The sequence below is a fragment of the Pteropus medius genome, unplaced genomic scaffold (assembly GCF_902729225.1).
Source record: "Pteropus medius unplaced genomic scaffold, Ma_sr-lr_union100, whole genome shotgun sequence".
NCBI classification, from domain to species: domain Eukaryota; kingdom Metazoa; phylum Chordata; class Mammalia; order Chiroptera; family Pteropodidae; genus Pteropus; species Pteropus medius.
Genome location: NW_024347791.1, coordinates 12,562,566 through 12,584,549, shown reverse-complemented (window position 1 = coordinate 12,584,549; position 21,984 = coordinate 12,562,566). Strand labels below are relative to the sequence as shown.

Sequence of the window (21,984 nt, the reverse complement as noted above, 5' to 3'; positions counted from 1 at the left end):
TAAAAAATACGCAATAAATGTGACAGTAAGGAGGGTCGTTGTATAAATAGTTTCAGAGTATGACTCCTGCCATCCCTAATGTCTAAAATCGTTAGTCTGTACTCAAAAACTTCTGTGAGGATTCCTTGAGACATTTCTAGCCCTTTCTTCTTTTTTACCTCTTCACATACCCTGCCTCCTAGTCCACAGCTACAACCCAAGGTCTCCTGAGCCTGTTCTTCTTCACTGCATTGGTTAAGAAAACTTTACCTCTTGCTAGCTAGCTTAAGCAAAAGCGGAAATTTATTGGAGAGCCACTCAGGTACTTAGGGAATCCATGGAAAAGATGAAGAACTGGGACTCAGGAAGAGTAGAAACCTGGGCAGCTTGAGGGAACCTCACCAATAAGATGCTGTTACTACCTGAGTCAATTGCCAGCCTGATGGTTCTGTGTCTCAATTCAAAATTTACAACAGCCAGCTTAGAGAATGTGATTTGCCCAGCTGGGTATCAATCCCGCAATGAATGAATTGTACCTGGGTAGTGAGACAGCTGTTTATTGAGGTAATCTTCAAAGATGGGAGAATCACTGTGAGCCAGCTGACATGCAAGAGAAAGCTCCTGCACCCATATTGGTACCCTTGTCCACACTCTCCTCTCCCTCTTCTCCTAATATCTTCCCACTGGACAAAGCCCAATTCAAGTCTTGTTTCTTTTCAGAGGTCTCTTCCAATTTTCCTGCCACACCCCATCTCAATTAAAGTAGTTATTTTCTCCTCTGTACTTGTATAGAACCTTGTTTACGCCTCCATCTTAGCACACAGTATATGTTCTTTTATGTTTGTATTACAGTTATTCATACATGTACCTTACTTCCCTCTACTTAACAGCGAGTTCCTATAGAGCAAAGCATGTTATTGTTACTTTCTTCTCCCACATTTCACCTGGCACAGTACCGTACATGTGCATAGGAGGCACTTGATGTTTGCTACAGTAAACCAGAAGGAATGTAGAATTTAAAGCCAGACTTTAAACAGGGTTCTCACTTCTTCATTTATTAGCAATAAAACTCAGAACAAGTTACTCACCCAGGGACCCTTGGCTTCTTCATCCGTAGAAATAGGAAAACCATTGCCTACTTTACAACATCGCAAGGACCAAATGAGTTAACATCACCCAGTTCGATGTCTGACACATAATGGGCCCTTAAAACATGTTGGTTTTTTCCTCTCCAATAAATGTCATATTTTATTTCTCTATAAGAATAAATGGCTTGAGAGAAGATCTGGTAATTTCCTGGTAAAAATTTTCCTAGTTTAAATATTAGATAATCTAGCCCAATGAGTAATCGCAAACTTCATAATTATTCATTTTTCTCTTTAAAATCATAATTTTGACATTTAAGGTTAAATGATTATTCGGGGATTTACTTTTTATTGGAAAATAAGAAAATATGACTAGTCATGTTCAAACAAACAACAGAAAAAGACATTCTAGAGGAGACTTTGAATTCATAAAAACTTACATTTGATAAGAGTTAAAAATAGTATCTTTAGGACTTACAATCCCAATTACGAAAATTACACCAAACACATTTCACTGGTATTTTACTAAAACTCTCCTTGTTTTCTAAAGGAGACTTAAACCCAAATAATTTAAAATATGTTTTAATGGAAAAAAGAAAAGCTACGAGTGGGAGCCAATGATGAGACCCAGATGTGAAGCTGTGGGATATGATTGCAGACACATCTGGCTGCTCATTGGCCACTATAGTAGTGCTGCTCATGTTTATAGAGTTGCCTTTTCACGTGTGACATAGTTAAACTTCAGATGGACAGTCTGGAGACTTTTGTGTTTATCTGAATGTCAGTGTCTTTGAATGGGCTTTGAATCAGAGTCATTTTTTACCATGAAGTTGTAGCTCTGTGCAGTTTTCTTAAGTTGAGGAAGCTGAAAGAATGTATAAAGCCATGTGGAAGACTTAGGTTTAATTATTGTGTTAGAAAAAAAATGTTGATGTTTAAATTTATAAGGATAATCTGTTAAATGTATACACAGCATAATGAAATAAGGGGAAAAATTAAGTTATGAGCAAAGGGTGATATGATCTGCTATAATCCTAATATACTTGCATATATAATGATGTGATTTTTTACTGGGATGGCCTTATAGGAATCCCACTAGGAATGGCCTTTTCATGAAATGTTGTCTAATTCATAAATACCTCCCATGAGACTCACCCTCAGTTTATTTATTAACACATAGCATAGAGTTTATATAGGGTGAGTAAGTATTTCTACGCACCATAGAGACCTTGCGATTTTATTGGTTGTGTTTCTTACACTTACACTTTTAATCGCTGGCATTATTTGACAACAAAGGATTAAATATAAGGACTTTTCAATGAGCACAGTTACTAAAATAAAAAAGAACATTTGTAATTCAATAGCTTTTGGCACAAGTTTATCATGTGCTAGGAGTTACTAAACTCTAGATTCAGAGGTCAATACAAACCAGTCCCTACATTCAAAGAGCTTACAAGATAGTAAGAGAGATAAGTGAGGGGAAAAAACCCATAATACGATTTGACAAGTGCATTAATGGAGGGGGACACACAAAATGCTAAGGGAGCCAGTGAGAGGCAAGGAGGTGTTATAGATGGTTAGTTAGGATTGCCTAGAGGACTTGATGCCTGCATTGAGTCTTAAAGAATGAGTTAATGATGTGTACACTAAAGAAGAGGCATTCCAATGAAAGCATCAGACTCATAGGTACAGAGGCAGTACCTATGAATCTCAGAACTAGCCCAGTGAGGCTGGGTCACAGAGTATAGGGTGAGATGGGAGAGGGAGTGGAGGTTGTAAGAGATTAAACAGAGGAGGCCGAAAATGACAGATCATGAAAGATACTATATGACCTACATTGTATCTTGAAAGTCATAATGAACCATTAAAGTGTTTTAAGCAGAGGAGTGACTTAGCTGAATGTATGTTTTTTAAAGTCATATTGACAAAGGATGGAGTATGGAGTAGGTGAGGGTAGAGCCTGGTGAGCTCAGAAGCAAGAAGCCATTTAGGAAGCGGTTGCCTTTATCAGGTAGGAAATTAGTTTAGGAGGCTCTCACCTTAAGCATGGAAAGGAAACATGCATTCAAAATGTATTAAGGGAATAGCAAAGCATGGTGCATGGGGATAGGAAAGAGAAAGGAGTAAACATTAATGTGGAGTGTCTGGCTTGAGCAGCTAGGTGAATGTTAGTGCAAAGCGCCAAAAGAGAGAACATTGGAAGAGCAGTAGGTTTTGGGAGGAGGCAATGAGCTCATCTTTCTATGCATTGCATCTGATGCGTCTATGAAGAGCCCTAGGAAATCCCCAATAGGCAGTCAGATAAAGTATCTGCAACTCAGAGAGAAATCAAGCCTAAAGATATAGATAGATTTGAACATCGTCATCATATTAGTGCTTGTTAAAGCCATTGGCATAGATGAGGTTACCCAGGGAGAATGTGTAGACAGAGACAAAAAAGGAGGAATGAAACAGCCCCCTTGGAATATAGATAATAGAAGGAGAACTCGTAGAAACTAAAAAGAGTGAACAGGAAGAAAGTGAGGAGAGATGATAGATGTATTGGAAGTCCATATAGAAGAAAGGAGGGAATATGTCAAATGTCAGATAATTAGAGAGGTCCAGCAACATGTATAGTTTGGTAGTTATTTGCAAGCATATATGGAACGTTGAGGCAGGAAGTTGATATTAAGTATGCCACAACTTTAAAAGAAAATGCCATGTAAAGTATGTAGCATAGCATGTGTCTGTAGGAATTAAGAAAGTTTTCTTTATGTTGTCATCTTGGCATGATCCATCTATGTGACCTCTTTCATTCAGTACCCCGAGCTGATGGTCGCTTCCTACAACAACAATGAAGATGCTCCCCATGAACCAGATGGAGTGGCCTTGGTCTGGAACATGAAGTTTAAGAAAGCCACACCAGAATACGTCTTCCACTGTCAGGTAGGAGTCAGCATAGTAAAAATAACTTACATCTCCTACTAGACCAAATATAGTTCATGCTGCCTTGCATCTGTCTTATGTGGAGAGGAAGAACCAAGTTTAAAAATGGAATTGTTGACAATTTTGGAAAATTCCCCCACAGTAACCTAATGTTTTGGGAAAGTGGCAACCCTCTCCAAACCCTCTCCAAACAGTTAGGAAGCCTGGTTGAGGACTGTGTGTCATGTTCTTTCTATTTAAAACCGACCCCGTAAAGAAGAGTTTATAAAGACCTCGCACTTATGAAGGATTCCTGGTGTACCACTTCCTCTGCTTAACAGCAACATATGCTAGCCCACCCACGTGGACATCTCAGAGCACTACCATTTCAAGTTCTCTGCTCTCTCTGAAATGCAGTTCAATGGGATTTTGCCAATTTTAAGTTTACGGACGCCATTTTGCTTACAGATAATAATAGTTTTGTAGCTGGTTTAGGGGAATACCTAGCACAAATCTTTCTTGAATTGTTGAGAAATATAGATGTTGTTTCCGGTTTGCAAGTGCAGAGATCATTTAAAATAGTTGTAGATAGTTTATTCTTTGTGTCTGCTGACACATTTGTCTTCTCTTCCATTCAACACAATACAGGCTGAAATTATGTTACACTTGCAAACATTCAGCTTTGCTCTGTTGCCATGACTCTGCTTAAATAATAGGCCTCAGCAGTGGCCAATATACCAACCCCTTTATTAATGCCCCTATCCTGTGATTATGCTCAGGAAAATGCAAAACAAACATTCCAGCTCAAAGTTTCAGTTCCTCAAATATTATGATTCAGACGTTCTGAGTGGCAGATTACTCTGACTACAAATACACCAGCTAAAGAGGATGGATAGACCTGTTGATATTTAGAAGCTTAGTGCTTTTATATCTAAGAGCTGAATATCTTTTTGAACTGAAATATGTTTAGACTTTAGAACATTATCAGATATAATTTGGGGAACAGGAGCTGCTGGAATAAAAGTCTCAGCTTCGACCTGATTGAGTAACCTCTAACTCTGGCCATCTTTTTCTAATTTGCTATCTTAAAAACAACAAGAAGTCTAGGTCTGCGTAGTAAATAACCTTTATTTTTTGAACCTTTGAAATAAGAACAGTTTTTTCTTTCCTTCTTTTTTAAGATTATCAAATTTGTCAGTGTGATATGCTCTTTCTGTAAACATAGAAGCACAAAATCTTAATTTTGTTCAGTTTTAAGAGGTTAGCTGAATTACCAGGAAAACACTAAAAAGATTATGGGGTAAGCAGAAGCACATTTATGAAAAATGGTGCCATATAAACTATTTTCATATTATATAAAGCATACCTTGATTTAAAAAAAAAAAAAGAAAGCTAACACAATATATTATTTTGGTTGATGTACATGCTGTTTTTCAAAATTAAAAAAAAAATATTTTATTAACTGACTATAGGTAGCCTGTAACAATAAATTTGATTATATGCTTAATATTCACAACATCCATAGTAAACAGGTGAGGAGGAGCGTAATAATGCTGAGTCAAGTACCAAATTTCAAAGGTCTTTGTAATTAACTGGCATTTTGAAATTGCCTGTTTTATTACATAATAATTAATACCAGCATTGATTGAAAAGAGCATCTTCTCTTTCCTCTCCTAGTATCTTTGGGGTCATTTACTAAAGATCTCACGAACGTGCATTTAATTTCATTTTTAGTTTCTCCATTAAATGATATAATATATGTATTTTAGAAGAAAATATACTCCTGATTTCAAAAAAATGTCATAAGTGCTCTGAATAGCCTACCAAAAGATGCTGATTAAAATGTCTGTATTTCCCAACTTCCCATTACTATCTTCACTTTATCTGGTGACCAGAAGCATATGGAGGTTCTAAGCTCTACCTAGCATTCTCACTAGGAGAACAGTGAGAATTCTAAGACTTTTAAACTTTGCAGTTGATTCAGTGACATGTGCAAAAGACCAGGAGGACTCTGAGATTCTAGGTACCAAATAAAAGCTACTCAACTTAACTACACACATCTTTAAAGATATTGAAAATCATACTTGCACTATTTAGATATGAATGATAAGTAGTTTACATAAATGACACATTTAGAAAATCTTATGAAAACCTAAATCTGAATACCACTATAATAGCTTGCTTCTGTGATTAGATTATTTCTCTTAAACTTATTTAACTGTAGAGGGCAGAGTGTATCACCAGCTTTGGGAAGGCGAAAAGAGAAAGAACTTTGATCTCTCATTGGAGATGAGGAAAAGGAAGAAGTGAGCACAACCAAAGTAATTATGAAGCCCTTCTGAGGAACCCTGGTAGTTTGAATATGCAGCAATAGTTGGAAACTACTGGAATATAGAGAGATGAAGAATGGGGATGATAAGAGACAAAAGTGGCCGGCCTCTTCATTTGGAAGCGTGGGACTTTTCTTCTTGCCCCGCAGTTCCTCTTTGGCTCAAACTAGAGTGGCATTTCTTGCCTTTATTACTCTGATGCTGATCTCCTGCCTGACCCTATTTGAGAAATTTCCTAACCAACACCCCCGTTCTTTTCCACCTAGCCTCCCCGCCAACCCCAACTCCATCCCCGACACGCACACATGTATGTGCTCACTTCCTCTAGCTCACTCATTGCTGTGATCTGCTTCAGTTGGTGGATGGTCAGAAGACCCAGAGTTATTTTTCCAGGAAGGGGCTCAAGTCCACATTGAACATAACATAAGGACAATGTTCACTGGCGAGTCAGAGAGTACTATTTCTTTGGGGATAGTGACATACCTTGCTATAGTTAGTATCTGTGAAGTTAAGATTAAAGCTAAGTAAATATTAATGGCTGCCAGAAGAAAACAAAGGGCTATAATCCTAAGTATACCTGAGCTGATGGGAGACCAAACCAGGGGCAACTTAAGCAGCCAGGAAAGTTATAGATGAATTAGTAGATGGAAGTTAGGTAGAGGGAAAAAATAATAAAAGCAATTTGGTTATCGTGCACTGAACTCTAACAACTGCAGTGAGTATAACTACATTTGCCTGTATCTTACATTTTCCCAGCACTTCATGATCTCATTGATCCTTACAACATTGCAGCAGAAAAGATTTTATTATTTTTCTTTTCCAGTTGAGGGAGTTTGCACTTTAAAGGTTCCCCAGCTAGTGAGCAATAGAATCTCTGCTGGAAACAAGGCTCCTTCCCCCAGGCTGTATTCAGCGATGGGGCATTGTGGGCCTTGATCGCAAAGGCTGTGCAGTTCTGTCAAGGTATACTTTTGGCAGCCTGCCACTTAGAAGATGTTGGTTAGACCTGGTACTAGAGGTGGCTGCTGGAAAGAGAAGGTAGACCTCAAGAGGGTGTGCAGCAACCATTGAGAGAGGCCTCATGTCATGTATAAGCAGTGACTAGATTGGCTTCGATACTAGGTAGCCTGGCAGCCTATCATCACTAGCCTAGTGCAAGGCATAAACTACATCCTGGGCCTAGAATTGTTAGGCAGAGCAGCATCTACCCACTATGGACCTCAGGGCACTCTCCTTCCTGTCCTTCAATACCCCCTTGGTGGAAAGGACTCAAAGGGGACATTTTGGCCACCTAGGACCCATCTGGCTGTGTCCAGGCTAAGGAGGAATATGAGATTGAACCCATCAGTGGAGCTGTTAGCAGTGGGGGCTTTTTATTTTTTATTTTATTTATTTATTTTTTAGGCGAGGCAAACCTTGGTTGACCTCACAGATTGCAAGGACCTTGTCAGCTTACAATCTCTTATTTTTTACTTTTTACGCCTATAGCATCTGGTCTTCCTAGGTGGTCTCCTATCCAAGTCCTAACCAGGCCCGACCCTGCTTAGCTTCCGAGATCAGACGGGATTGGACTTGTTTAAGGTGGCATGGCTATAGAATGGGGGCTTTTTAAAAGAAAACTATTTTGATGAATATATTTAAAAACTTTAGAAAATTTTAAAGCTGCCAGTCTAGAAATAAAAACAGCAAGTTGGAGAACTTGATTGCTAAGTACTTCTCAGTAATAACATGCATTTCTTGATAACTGATTAATGATAGCAATATCTTCTAAACTTAAAGGGGAACTTGGGGACCCCACAGAATTAAAATACATATATGAAAAAACCTAACCCCTCACTCACCAACCTATCACTTTTCTTCTATATCTTTTCTGATCTCTGGTAAAACTTACTTATTACAACAGGTCTCTTCTAGACACTATCTCACTGAAGTCAGGCAATTTGAATGTGCTTCCACATGCTCCTGTGATGTTGCAATAATTTCAAAATTAGACAGTTTGCTTAGTAGGAAAGAGGTCTGTGGATAGAGAGAAGCAATGGGTACTTTACAATGATTGTACTTTATCATTTTGGAGTAATTGCATTAGTTATCTATTTCTTGATGATCTCTGCGAATTCTTTGTATTTTTCAAAAGTGTATAATTGCAAACAAATCCTTTGGCTCCGAAAAGTGTCATTTTGAGCACTAGAAAGCAAATGCACAAGAAACAGTCATCAGTTCAGTGTTCTTTTGCAAAGATTGACAGGCTTTTAGCCTAATCACAAAAAGATTGCAGTATGAAGGCTCATTTCTCTCTGTGAAGAATAGCAAGGCCAAATACCTTCTACTTCCACCGGCAGTTTTTTTTTTTTTTTTTTTTGGTCTTTACTAAACTGAATTTTTAGTGTGGGCTCTGGTCCTGCATTTTCTATTTTCATTTCAATAAGAGCTGTCCATACTTGGAAAATGTCAGTGGACTCTGCATAGAAATCAGCCGCTCGGCCCCACCACACAATCTGGCAGCAGTCCTGCTGCCTTCTGTAGTGGCTTCCACACACTGTCATTAGATCATGCATTCTGACCACCCTGCATCGCTTACCCTGGTGTGGTCTTTCTCTTTTAAATAGAATGAATAGAATCAGAAATATATATCTTAGAATTATCTGCATTGAGGTAAGTGGAAAAGTTATATTTAGAGGCTTGGCTTGGTCAGAGGTTTTTATTTTTACTTTTATTTTTTTCCTGATTTGGTTTCTTTGTTCTTAGCATTCTCTTTTTTAAGGATTATCTGACAATGACCTGAAACCCTCACTATTTCAAGGGGAAAGCAGAATGTGGAGTGGGGGGTGATATTAACTAACCTCATTTGTGCCAGTGTTTAAAATCCTCAGTTGGCTTTTTCCCTATGTTTGGCTTCACTTCTCATCAAGATTCTATAAAGGTTATAGATGAGATTGCAACTCAGAGCTGTAGCCGTCCAGTGTTTGGGTCTGCATGAGGTTCCGCTGACCTTGGAGAGAGTCCTCCCTGCACTGTGAGGAGTGATGGTGACACAGGAGGGAAAATGGGCTAATGGTTAGGAGAAGGGACAGAAAGTCATGACTTGCAGCTCTGCTTTTAGCTGACCACACTGCTGAATGACCTGCAGGTGTTGTTTAAGCTTTGTTGTTGTGTCATGGAAAGATTTCTTCTAGTCTCTGGTGGAACCATGAAATTTATTTCGATGAACTTGATTTCTTCTCTCATTAATTTTTGTCCCTCCTCCAGCTCGGATTGCGGCCCATAATCCAAATCGACAAAACAAATGAATTTAAAGGCATTTTGCAAGGTGTTTTGACCAGAGCAGTGCTGGAATTTGACTTAAAGATTTTTTATTATTTTCTTTAATTAAAGGAAAAGTAATTTTCTGATGGCCTGGCTGATAAAAAGAAGAAAAGGAATTGATTTTCTAAGCTTTTCTCTTGGTTGTAGCAAGGAGTGGTTACTTGGTATGAGTCGAAAAAGAGAAAGAGTGAAGGAATCGAAAGTTCTTTGTCAACTAGGGCTACACATCAAAATGTGTTGGGATGACAAACGAAAGGACTTGCTAAGTGCTTACTAATTGGAGAACGAAGTCCATAGACAAGAACACGCTAACTAGTGCAAGACCCAAACAGTTTTCAAATGTAATGCTGGGTGGACTGCAGGATGGAGAAGCCCAGAAGAGGAAACCTCAACCATTATTGTATAGACTGTGATACACACTTCAAAGTATACAATTATGGAAAATTAAAGAATGCACATGACATAAAGGTAAAAATTAAGCTCTGACATAAAAGATGCAAATTATATGGATCAGACGAGAGGAACGGCAGAACAGCAGTGCTATTTTGTGCCTTTAGGAAAAGGCACAAGGGAGTTTAAACATACGTGCTGAAATGAAATGCAGACGCTTGGAAACACTTCTTTTATGCCAATTGAGTCTGACTAGTCTGACGATCGAGGCTTGAGCTAGACACTGATTCTTATTAAATCAAACAGCAGGAACTTCTTTTTCTGTTTTTGGCCCAGGAAGCTAGAAGTAGAGAAACTGCCTTGCCAACTTTCACTCTTTATCTGCCCTCTTTCTGGAATTTTCTCCAAAAAGTAACACAAGAAGAAGCAAAATCGATCATTGAAACTTATCTAGGGAAATGAGAATTATCATATCGGCAGGATTTCAGCAAACGGGTTGTATCATAGACGATTCCTTATCTGAAAATAGTAATGACAGAGACCGTATACTGTACAGGTGACTGAGGGAGCTAGTTGAGGCAGAGGATGCCATGAGAATACACCTTCGAACAAACTGTTTTTAAATTGTTTTCTTTGTCTTGCCACGACATATTGCAAGTGATCAAGCTGAAGTTTAATATTATTACAAAAATTATCTGAGACTTACTAGCATTTACTCTACCCCATTAATGTGCACATATATCGGAGGCATAGAACCCAAATGTTAATGTTTTTATTCGATTCCCTAAATGCTCTTCCTTCCCCCTTCCCATGCCCTGTGCTAAAACTGTCCAGACAGGACTTTCTCTAGTTGCACTTCATCAAGCAATTGCCCCAGGAATTATTGATGCTGAGCAATGGGAGCTGGATAGCAATACAAGAAGTTTTCTGGCCTGTCACTCCCCTTGTCCTCACCATCATCCCACTCAGCCATTCACTGAGGTCAGAGAAACTGTGATCTAAGGGGAATGGGTGTTCTCAGGGGTCTGGGCTGAATGCTGATGGGTTCTACTTACTTCTTAAGGTTATTGTGAGGATACAAGAGATAATATGGGTGTATTAGTTTGCTCAGACTGTGATAACATAATATCATAGACTGGGTGGCTTAAACAACAAAAAGTAATTTTCCCACAGTTCTGGAAACTGGTAAGTCCAAAGTCAAGGTGCTAGCTATTTCGGTTTCTGATGGGGACTCCCTTTCTGGCTTGGAGACAACTGCCTTCTAGATATTTCCTCTAATGGCAGAGGTAGAGAGCAAGCTTTGATGATGTCTAATGCCATTATGAGGGCCCACCCTTATGACCTCATCTAAACCTAATTACTTCCTAAAGGCCCCATCTCCAAATACCAAACATCAGGAGTTAGGGCTTCAACATATAGATTTTAGGGGGATGTAATTCAGTGCATAGTAATAGGTGAACATGCTTTGAGAAAAATAAAATATTCTCTTTATATTTGCTTGTTTCACTATTATTGCATGAGAGTCCCATAGGAGGAAGCTTAAACCCTGGCATCCTTACTTTTCTTGCTTGAATATATTTTTCTTGCTTGAATATATTCCCAAAGAAATTTTGCCTAACTCCAATTCATTCATTCGCTCATTCATTAAGTGAGTATTTATGGGTTACCCACCACAGCTAGGTCCTCACAATAACAATTGGCTGGAACTGAAAGGAGGCTGTCCTCTCTTCACAAGAATTTTAGTTCGACCCTGTCCACACTGTGTCCTGTCCTAATTCCCATCACCCGGCCAGCTCCTCTTACATTGTCAGATCCTTGTATGTTTTTATATACAATTGCCAAGAGAAGAGGGAACCTGAGTCAGAGTCCTGGGATTATAATTCAGGTCCCACCATTTAGAAGCTCTGTGACCTTGGGCAGGTCATACATGGGAGCGAAATAAATAAATATTTATGAAGCGCTTAGTGTCAGGCACAGATTAAGTAACCAGTAAATGTCAGCTACAGTTATCTAATACAGTAGTCCCCAACCTTTTTGACACCAGGGACAGGTGCTCCTTATGAGAATTTAATGCCTAGTGATCTGAGGTGGAGCTGAGGCTGTAACTAGTGCTGGGGAACAGCCACAAATACAGAAGAAGCTTCACTTGCTTGCTTGCCACTTACCTCCTGCTGTGTGGCCTGGTTCCTAACAGGCCACGGAACTGGTACCAGTCTGCAGTCCAGGGGTTGGGAGCCCCTGATCTACTATGCAGAAATGAAATTCGAAATATGTAACAATGTATTTGGCTCTGTCCAAATAGCATGGACGAGGGCCCCCATTGTATCAGGCATTGTATCTTTACTTCCTCACTGAAGGAGGGAGGGACCAGGTGACAGGGAAGCACAAGTTAGGACCTGGAGAAAAGCATCTTAACAACAAGTACAAAATGATCTCAATATTTTAGTAACTGGTGATATATTAGTGTGCATGGCTTGTATATCATCCCTGATGTTCTGCTTCTACCATATGCTGGGCACAGATGCATTTGCTTCTGTGGCTTAATTACTCACACTGGTTGCCTCAGGCGCAGTCTTCATATAGGAGCCCTCTGTTTTCTACATAGCTCAGATGGCTGCACTGAAGTCTTTGTAGACTAGCTGGCCATTTGCCATTCTGAACCCATGCTGTAGACCCTGGAGTAAAAGTAAGGAAGATGGGGCTGACAAATGTTCTACTTTCATCGAAGACCAGATTAGCATCTCTGTTAAGAGCTATCCCTCCTACAGGCCTTCCCTAGGTGGTGCTTTCATTCTCTGGAGAACAGATTTTACTTTCTCTTTATCTGAAAACATTTTAATATAGGCAAAAGTAGGTTTTTAAATATAGCAGATTCTCTAAATGGAAAGAGAAGTCTCAGAGGGGCAGCCCTCTCCCTCAGAGGTGTGGGCATGGTGGCCTCCTTCCAGGGCAGGAAACAGTGAGCAGCAGAGGGGTGGGCTGGGGTGCTGCCCCAGGCCATTAGCACATGCCAAGAGTATTCTAATCTGTTGTCACCTCTGAGGCAGTGCCTGTGCTTTGCTTTGACATCATTATATTCTAGGCATAGACCCACTTCTGGACTTCAGGTGATCTATTTCTTAAAAAAATAAACCTTTTCTTCCCTACAAATTTGACCAAAAGCTTCTGATTTGTGTGTGTGTGTGTCTTTAAGTTGCCTGATATTATTGGATAAAAGGGGTTGTGTGAACTTAGCATGTAATTAATAAATACAGTTTGTATAAATACAGTTCATATAAATAAATATAAATAAATACATTCATATTCCCCAGTAGTCACATTATTATTTTAACTCATTTCAGACAGTGGCTCTCAGCAAAAAGCTGTTCTTTCCATTTTTGTGATTGATTTTCGACAATTATTTTAAAGCATTATCATCGAAGAGAATTTGTGAAAGTAGAATCATCATCCTTCTGAGGAAAGTATTTTTTTAACCTTTATTGTAACAAGTAGTCTGCATTTTACTTTCACCATGCATATATTTGATTTATAATTTTAAAATGATATATTTATTAATATATGAAGAATTAAACAAGATGTTGCTTTTCTTAGGTGAAAGATTTAGCTTAGTTGATTTGTAATCTCCTTCTAAATGTACTGAGTTTTATACTTAGAAAATGCTCAAATCATTGCTGCCATAATCATTTTGTATCTACATTTTTTTTTGTTGTTCTCTAAAGCTGACATGTTTTCTCCTTTTTACTTGTTTAAAAAGCATTTCTAGCACCTATGTACAAGAAAGGTGTGTTATTTTTTTGCTTCTTTGCTTCTCGATGACTTGATCTGGAATTATATTGAGTAGTTGAAATTAACATTATTTTTTAGATACAAAAATCTTTATTTCTGTAAAAGTTTGTTATAAATACGGTCTTCTGAAAAGAGAAAGGGACAGGAGCAAGAATTATACACAAGTACCCACACTCACATAAATGCACACACACACCCAAGACTCTAAAATCCTGGTCAAAAGCTATATTTCATAAAAGGGAATTATAGTAATGTTGATGGTTTGCCAAAACCTCAAGCAGTGACAAAATCCACAGAGTGTCCTGAAAGGGATGCCTTTGCAAAACCGTGCCTCTCCAGATGGTTTAGATTACAGATGTTTAAAAACACATGGCAGCATTAGTTTGGTTTAGAATTCATAGTTAATTCAGTAGATAAAATAATGCAAATTTGAAATCCTAGCCTGTGTATCAGAAAAATCATCAAATCTTATGATTGCTCTTAGGGGAGGTTGGTATGTGATGTGTTGATTTTTAAATGATCTAATTGAAATAATAAAATTAAGCAAGAAGGGGTAAAAAACAGGATTGAAAATACAAGAGTATAAGTAAAAGCTTTCTTCTCTGCAGAAGATTTATTCCTTTAAGCTGTCATATCCAATCAATTTGTATGGGATTCGACAGCCAATTGTCATTTCCTGAGATAAACTATGTAAAGAGGTTGTGTTACAGAGACAGCATGAAAAAGTAGGGGCAAAAATCCCAGAGCATGATGCAGAATGTCCTTAAAGTCCACTAAGTGTTGCCAAGATCTCCTCACCTTGCTAAGAATAGCGGATAAGCTGCTTATGCCCAAGTTTTCCCTTTGGCTTATTCAGCCTTTCCCCCTGCACATACTATTTCTAAAAGAAAGTGCTCGCGGTCCACATTTTAGTAAATTATTTTACCTTATATGTGGTTTTTAACCTTGGTGGGGGCTCTATGTGAACAGTGATGTCGCACACTGTGTTCTCCAGCACAAGATATACAACAGTTACCCCAGGGCCCCGAAAGGCTCCATCACTAAAGGCCTGGCACCCTCTGTCCCCTTCCTTCTGTCTAAAATCAAAAGCATCCCACCCTCTGATCCCACAGCTGGGCGGCTGGCAAACAACTCCTGGGAAAGAGCTTATGTATGGGAACAGTATTAATTTAATGATGTATATTATCGTGTGTGCTACCTGCGGCACAAATAAAAGCATTCGGCTATGTTAAAATTGCCACTATAAGAATGTTCATCTAAGAGCTCAAAGCCTTTCAGAAAACACAGGACAAAGATTCTGCAAAAATAGAATTAGAAGGTTTCAAACAACAGTTGATGGGCTTCAAAGGGCTTGACTCTCAAAGGTGGCACGGTATTTACTTTCCCCAGAAAGGAACACATTTTGAACATTTTCTAAGTATAAAAACTAGAATTGTGGCTTTTAGTGTCTGGAAAGAGCTCCACAATCAAAGCAAATGTGCTCCTTTAGCAGGAAAGTGCACATACACACATATACACACATACACACATGCGTGCACACAAAGAGAAATGTGGGGTGGAGGAGGAGACCCTGTGCACAGAATTTGTGTGGACTCATGGAGATTTCCATTATGAATTTATTTAATTCTGTTTTGGTAACAGAGACATTGTATTGATCAGACTTAACTACTGATCCACAGTTCTGCATCCATACCCACTTAATATTTGTAACCAGAGATTGTAGTTTTGTTTCATCTTCTAATCATTTTTTAAATAAATGGGTATGCAAGCCCCAGCCAGATCAAATTCTTATTTTAAGATAGTTTAACTGTACTCTACCATATGAAGAATGAAGGGATATTGTTTTTTAGCTTTTTATTTTGTTTGTGTGTGTGTGTGTGTGTGTGTGTGTGCTTTTGTTTCTCATATGTGACTTAATACTTTTTTTCATTAGACTTATTACTATATAGAATTATAGAATCTCAGAGCTTTAAAGAACTCTTGTGGTTTTCTGGACCTCTGCTTATTCAATCCCTGAATTCTCTTGATTTCATCTTCCCCTACCAAGTCATCATCTTGCCTTGCTTGAACATTGCTTATGCTCTTGTCCCAAGGCAAACCATCCTATCTCTGGCCAGTGCTAGAGAGTTTCCGAGTGTGTTTGCATTCCATCCTAAAGGATTACTCATCACGAACAAAGGCAAAGTCACGTTGGAATGTCAAGGGGACCACGTCTGGGAGCAGAGAAATTGGCTTTGAGTTTTTGAGGGTGAGAATGAGCACACAGATACAATACTGCCTGCCCTCCCCTGCTACCTTCCTCACGTGTCGTACTATCTTTGTCCTCACCTGACTTCCTTTAACATTGTTTTATCAAAGGCTTAACAACATTCTGTCAACCTATTGCACTCAAATTGTTGAAAAGAATTGACTTTGGGTGCTCACTTTGACTGTTGTCCCCCCACCCCCAAACCAGACTTCTAGTCAAGCCCTCTATATGTTTCATGGCATTTCCTTTAAAATTGTGAGGACTTGCTAAATTTCGGAACTGAATTTCACTGGATTTTCCCCTTTATATAATGAGCGCTACTGAGACAGGCCTAACACAAACCTCCTGCCTTTAGAACATTACAATATGCTGTTCCCTTTGTAAGAGGGACATTTGAGCCAAGTTCTGTAAAACATCACAAATTCAGACAACAGGGACAAAGAAGGCCAGTTCTCCATTCATCTGTGGCTTACTAAAGGCAGTAACTAAATGTTTGGTTTTTTTTTTTTGAAAAGTGATTTTGAAATAATCCCACTCTCCCAAGTATACTTGAATAAATTGAACTTTTCATATATCAGGTCCTCTGATATGATATCTGCTGATTTGGGACATTGCTACTTAAATGAAAATATATTAATAGTGAGAGTATGTGATAACCTGAACTAGCAATCAAGCATCAAGGGCCTGATTGCTTTAATGAAGAGTTGAGAATATTTTGTCATTTGTATATTATGGTTCATAAATACTTAAAAAATGTAGAAAATATTTATTCCCCCAAACTATTCATTTAGTTAGAAAGTATTCTCTTTTTTATAGATAGTGTAAAGGGAAACCAGTTGCTCTTTATTATTCTGTAATAATTTCATAGCTAATTAGGTAGTTTTTTTGTTCTAGGAATAATGCCAAAATAAACGGGAAAGGATCCCTTTGAGGTTCTCAGACCCATATTATTTCAATACCTGATTTAGATATTTCGCTCAAAACCCTTGTGGAATTTTAAGTGTTGTCTATGCTGTGAATTTTTATCTCGACGCGCCCGAGACTGTTAAATCTTGCCTATCAGCGGAATGAATTCGAACCATTAAAATATTACATTACTGCTCTCAACCTCAAAACTCCTCTAAAGAAAAGAAGGATAAAAATGAGCAAATCAATCTTATATTTCTATTCTACATAGTTTCTACTGAAAACCTTTAATGAGTATAGGAATAACAAGTTCCTATCAATAGTGTCTGGGTACGTAATTCTCGGACAGCAGAGAGCAGCAAAATATGATACATTGGAAAAAATGGAAGTGCAGAAATAGGGAAAGGCTTTTCATTTTTACCTACAGAATACAACTTGCCATACCCTCGGTCGATGGCATGTTGGCCCAAAGAAAAACACTCTAAAGTTCTGAATAGCATGTTTTTAAAAAGACTAATGGATTTTTACTGCCTGTTTCATATGTATCCCCATAAGAAAGACGATGCATTGGAAAACCAGCAGTATCAGTTAAAACAAAGTTTGGTATAAACACTAAGACCCATATTAAAATTTATATATGCTCAGAGCCTTATTATTTGGAGCCTGAATTCTATTCTCTCTGGCTCTGAGTCCGAGGGGCCATGATTCATTTCACTACTTCAGCTAGTTCAGTTATCACCTGTGTTCCAACAGTGAAGTCAGACCAGGAGGAAAGGGAGCTCGCTGGGCTGCTAAGATCCGTATCCACTCAAGCCGCTCTATTTATTATTCCACAAGGGAATGCTCTGCCCTTGAAGGCTGATCCGATGAGGGTGGGATCACAGGCAGCAGGTATGCCATGAACAACAAACCCATATTCTTAACATATGTTTAATTTGAGTAACTCTCCTCCTTTAAAATAACTCTTGATTTTAAATCCACATCCTGATTTGCCCACTCTTGTTACCATTTTCTGCTGCCTGTTCTGAATTAATCCTTTGAGGTGGTCATTCCCCGGAAAGAAAAAAGGAAAATGAGAAGAGAGATGCAAAGTGGGGAATGTGAATGAAAGAGAGTGGGAGAAAGCAGAGAGAAGGGGATCATTAAGTAGAATCTGTTTTCATGTGCTAGGTTTTCTTTGAGCTGTGGAAGACAGGAGAGGTAGAGGAAGAAGAGAAATACAAGGAAGAGGCTCTTGAAAGGTTATCCATTAATATCCCTACTGAAGAATGGAAATCATTTTTTGCAATAGAGCTCAATTTACAAAAATTATTTTGATTCTCCATCATACTTCATCTCAAAGAATTGGTATAATCTAAAAAGTGGTTAAAATTATTATTAAAATAGTTTCCATAGTAGAAAATTAAATGATTTTACTAACTGTCATAGTCAGTGTTTAAACTAAGATAATTCGAAATATATTTTTATAGTCATCATGTCACTAGGATGTCTAAACATTCTTTGTAAAAGAGTAATCCCTGATTCTGATTTTTTATAAACAGAAAACTGACTAAAGGTTAGAAATATTAGCCACCAATTGCTATTATTTGAAAAATCTACAGAGAAAGCTGGTTTTATTGAGGAATTCTGAGTTAAAATACATTCTCCACTTTAGAACTATTAACCCTATAGGACACTTTCTGCATTTTTCCTAGGTTTATTTTCAGCTCAGGGGATTGTGAAACTACTTCAAATACTTATTTAGACTATATTTAAATGTGAAATAACAATATCTTGTGCTGTTAAATGTCATAAAATAGCAAATTATTATGTTACTTGAGGCCATCATATTTATTTTCCCTATTTCTGTTCGTGTGTGAATCCATCTATCTATCAAATCCAGGTTTTTCTAGCTCATAACAGACTAGTTAAATGGGGTCTCGTTAACAGTATCAACCATATTTCTATAGTTCTCACCTCATCTGCAATTTAGGATTTCTGGGCTCTTCAAATTCCTGTACTTCTTTTCTGAGAGCTTCCAAAGGAGGTTGCAAGTGTGTTCATGAATGAGGTTCCAAGGACCACCTGTGACTCTAATGGCGCCTTGCTAGGACTCTAGCACCCAAGCCCCATTGCCTTCCCCAATGCCCGAACCCCATCAGGCACCCCAGGGTCCTCACTCACCCCTAGAGTGAGCTTCACAACCATGTGCTGGTTTTTATTGGTACAGTGCCATCGTTGCTGATTGAACAGCCCAGTTACTTCTAGAACTGAAGGTAGTTTGGTCAAGGAATGTTCCATGAAGGAGACAGAATGATCCTCTCCCCTAAGTATATAGTTTTTGTCTCAAGGAAGCCTAAATACTGCAAATTGGTACTTCACTGTTTCCAAAGTTTATAATACATTTAGTCTTTATATTTTATCAGCAGCACACTAATGCAAGTAAAGTTCTGGCAGACCTATCCCACTAGTCTGCTATTCATGACTACCCAAATTGTGAACACTGCTCGGGCTCAAACCTGACTACCTGTTTGATTTTATTTCAAGTTTTAAATGTGGTGATTTTTACATTCACACTGGAGCAAATTGCATTTTATCCAGAGCAATTCAGCAAACATTTATTTTGTCTAGACCCATGCTAGCTGCTAAAGCCACATGATGAAGATGGTCTGTACCTTGCTTATGGGGAATTTATTCCTCTTCCCTAGGTCAAAAGCAAGAATGTGTGATCCTCAGTAGATTGCAAGCTATAAACCTGATATTATTAGTGCATATTTTACTCAGAACAACCCCCCTCACTTCCCCCCACACCCGCTATGGTGTCATCTGACTTAAGACTTGGTGTGAAAGGTTGAAAGTGAAGTGGAGATAGGGATGGTGAAGTTGGTTTGTGGAAAAGGCCTTTGGAAAGCTGAGCTAGTCTGCATTTGGAGGGAGGCGACCTCACATGAAGAATACCTACCTCCTACATCAAGACCCTGCAAATGGTTTGGGGATGGTTGGTGAACCACAGGTATTCCTAAGGCTGGTTCCTATTAGACAGGGAAAACTAGAAGCCTCGCTATTCCTCATCTTTGCCGTGGAATGAAACCAATAAAGTCAGTTACTATTTAGACAAGTGAGTGAGTGCTGTTCATTTGGGAGAGAATGTTCCTGGGGAGGGGAATGACCAATAGAGGCCACTGAAGGGCTTTTGGGGGCAGGGGGGAGAGTTCAACTAATGCAAGAATCAATGGCAACTCTGTTAACAACATTTAAATCTACCTAAATCAAAATCATGAGGAAAACCTTACGTTTGCATATATATTTTTGTCATTCTACAAATAAAACGTGTAGTTTAAAATCTGGCACAATGACTATCTACACAAGACTGAATTCTATGGAAGAAAAATACCTAAGAGAAATTTGTATTGCCAGATGCTTGGCATCATGTAGTCAAAACATTTTGGATGTGTTTTAAAATAGTCTTCCAGATGTGTGACAACTTGTAGCTAACTGTAGCCCTCGTCTGCATCTTGGAAGGGGGTGGGGTGAAAAACTTAGGTATACAGGAAAATGAAACTCTTTTGCCTTCCTGGTCTGATTGCCTTGGAAAAAAGTAGTTTAATTTTTTCTTTTTCCTTTCGATCAATTTCTTCAACTCTTCATTTGACCTGGCAAATGTAGACACAGAACTTTCCACAGTACCTTGCATTTGCCATATGAAACACATTATTGCCATCAAGTTATGACATTTTCTGACTCCAGAAGTAGTTATTTAGAAATTCAGCTTTATTTTGTGTTTATTTGTCCTGCTTTTTGATATTAAATATTATTAATTTCATATATGTCAATTTACCCACTTTATGATTTAAGGCTTATGTTCAAGAGTACAGAATTAAAAAAGGAAAAAAAGTGTAGTAGAGATTTCTTTACCTTTGAACTGGATTTTCCCATAGAAATTCACATTCTTCCATTAGAGTGGAGTGTTATGTTAAACCTACCTTAAGTTTATATTTGCAAACATTGGGTGCTAAATATTTAATAACTTGCTAGAACTGCAGAGAAAATTGCTCAGGAGAATTTAGACCTTGTGAATCTTGCAAAATTATTTCCTCTAGGCCATAGGATGAGATACTCTGTACTTATGATAGCCAGTAAATCTGTGGATTTTGTCACTGATATGACATCATTGCCAGAGTTAAAAGAAAAAGATGCCTGGACTATAAAAATCTGAAGTGTTGTTGTGTGTCTATCTAGTACTTATCTTCTTCTGTCAACACACTTAAGTCCAGTGCTTAATTAATTTCCAATTATTCCCAATTACTCTTTGACACCAGTTATACATGATACAGTGATAGGACTGGCATTGGACAAATATAGTAAATTGTCATCCTTTGCCAAATGATACGATTAAGTTAAAAACAAGATAGAGTTCCCATAATTGTTTTAACCAAGAACGGGTGGAAGTTTACCCAAGTGACACACACTAACAGGCTTAAAATGTCAATTGCTTCAAAACAATTGAAAGCTTCAAAATGAAAATATATAATGGACCATCACTAAAGTTCCTATAGGTTGCCTGCCAAAAATATCCTGAAACTTTATCTGTATGGGTGGGAGGAGGGTTGGATGGCAGTTGGAGGTTGCTTATTGTCATATATTTTTAATGCCATGAGGACAAATTTGAAAAAGTTTCAACAGAAGGTGTATGAATCTTGCTTGACATGATGGTTAGTAGCACCTTGAGTAAGAGTAATTCAGTGATTGTGACTTAGGTTGGAGGGGTTTATTTTGGAGTGAGAAGGTATATGACTCAGAGGTTGCTAATAATGGCAGAGCTTGGGTTTTATCTGGTAGGATTCCAGTATGCTCTGTGTATCTTTACTCCTGCCTGAAGATTACCACCTCCTCTTTTTTATTGGTTGATCTGTTTGCAATGGTCATTGGGGAAAAAGGAGTTTAGCGTGAGGTGAGAGGGAAAGTGGAAAAGGGGTTTGAATCTCTGTTATGGCTACCTCGTTGTCTCTCTGTGACAGTGAGCAATTCACTTAACTTTGAAGAAAATCTGTCACAACAGATTATGGTCTGTCCC

At 38.3% G+C, this 21,984-nt stretch overlaps 1 protein-coding gene across 1 annotated transcript in view; it reads left to right on the top strand.

The window, feature by feature from the left end:
• Positions 1-21,984, top strand: part of DYNC1I1 (dynein cytoplasmic 1 intermediate chain 1) — a 276,198-nt gene that overhangs the window by 174,106 nt on the left and 80,108 nt on the right. Inside the window, exon 9 of the mRNA XM_039878046.1 lies at positions 3,864-3,989. Coding sequence (XP_039733980.1) covers positions 3,864-3,989 — 126 coding nt within the window. The remainder of the gene's footprint in view (positions 1-3,863; positions 3,990-21,984) is intronic.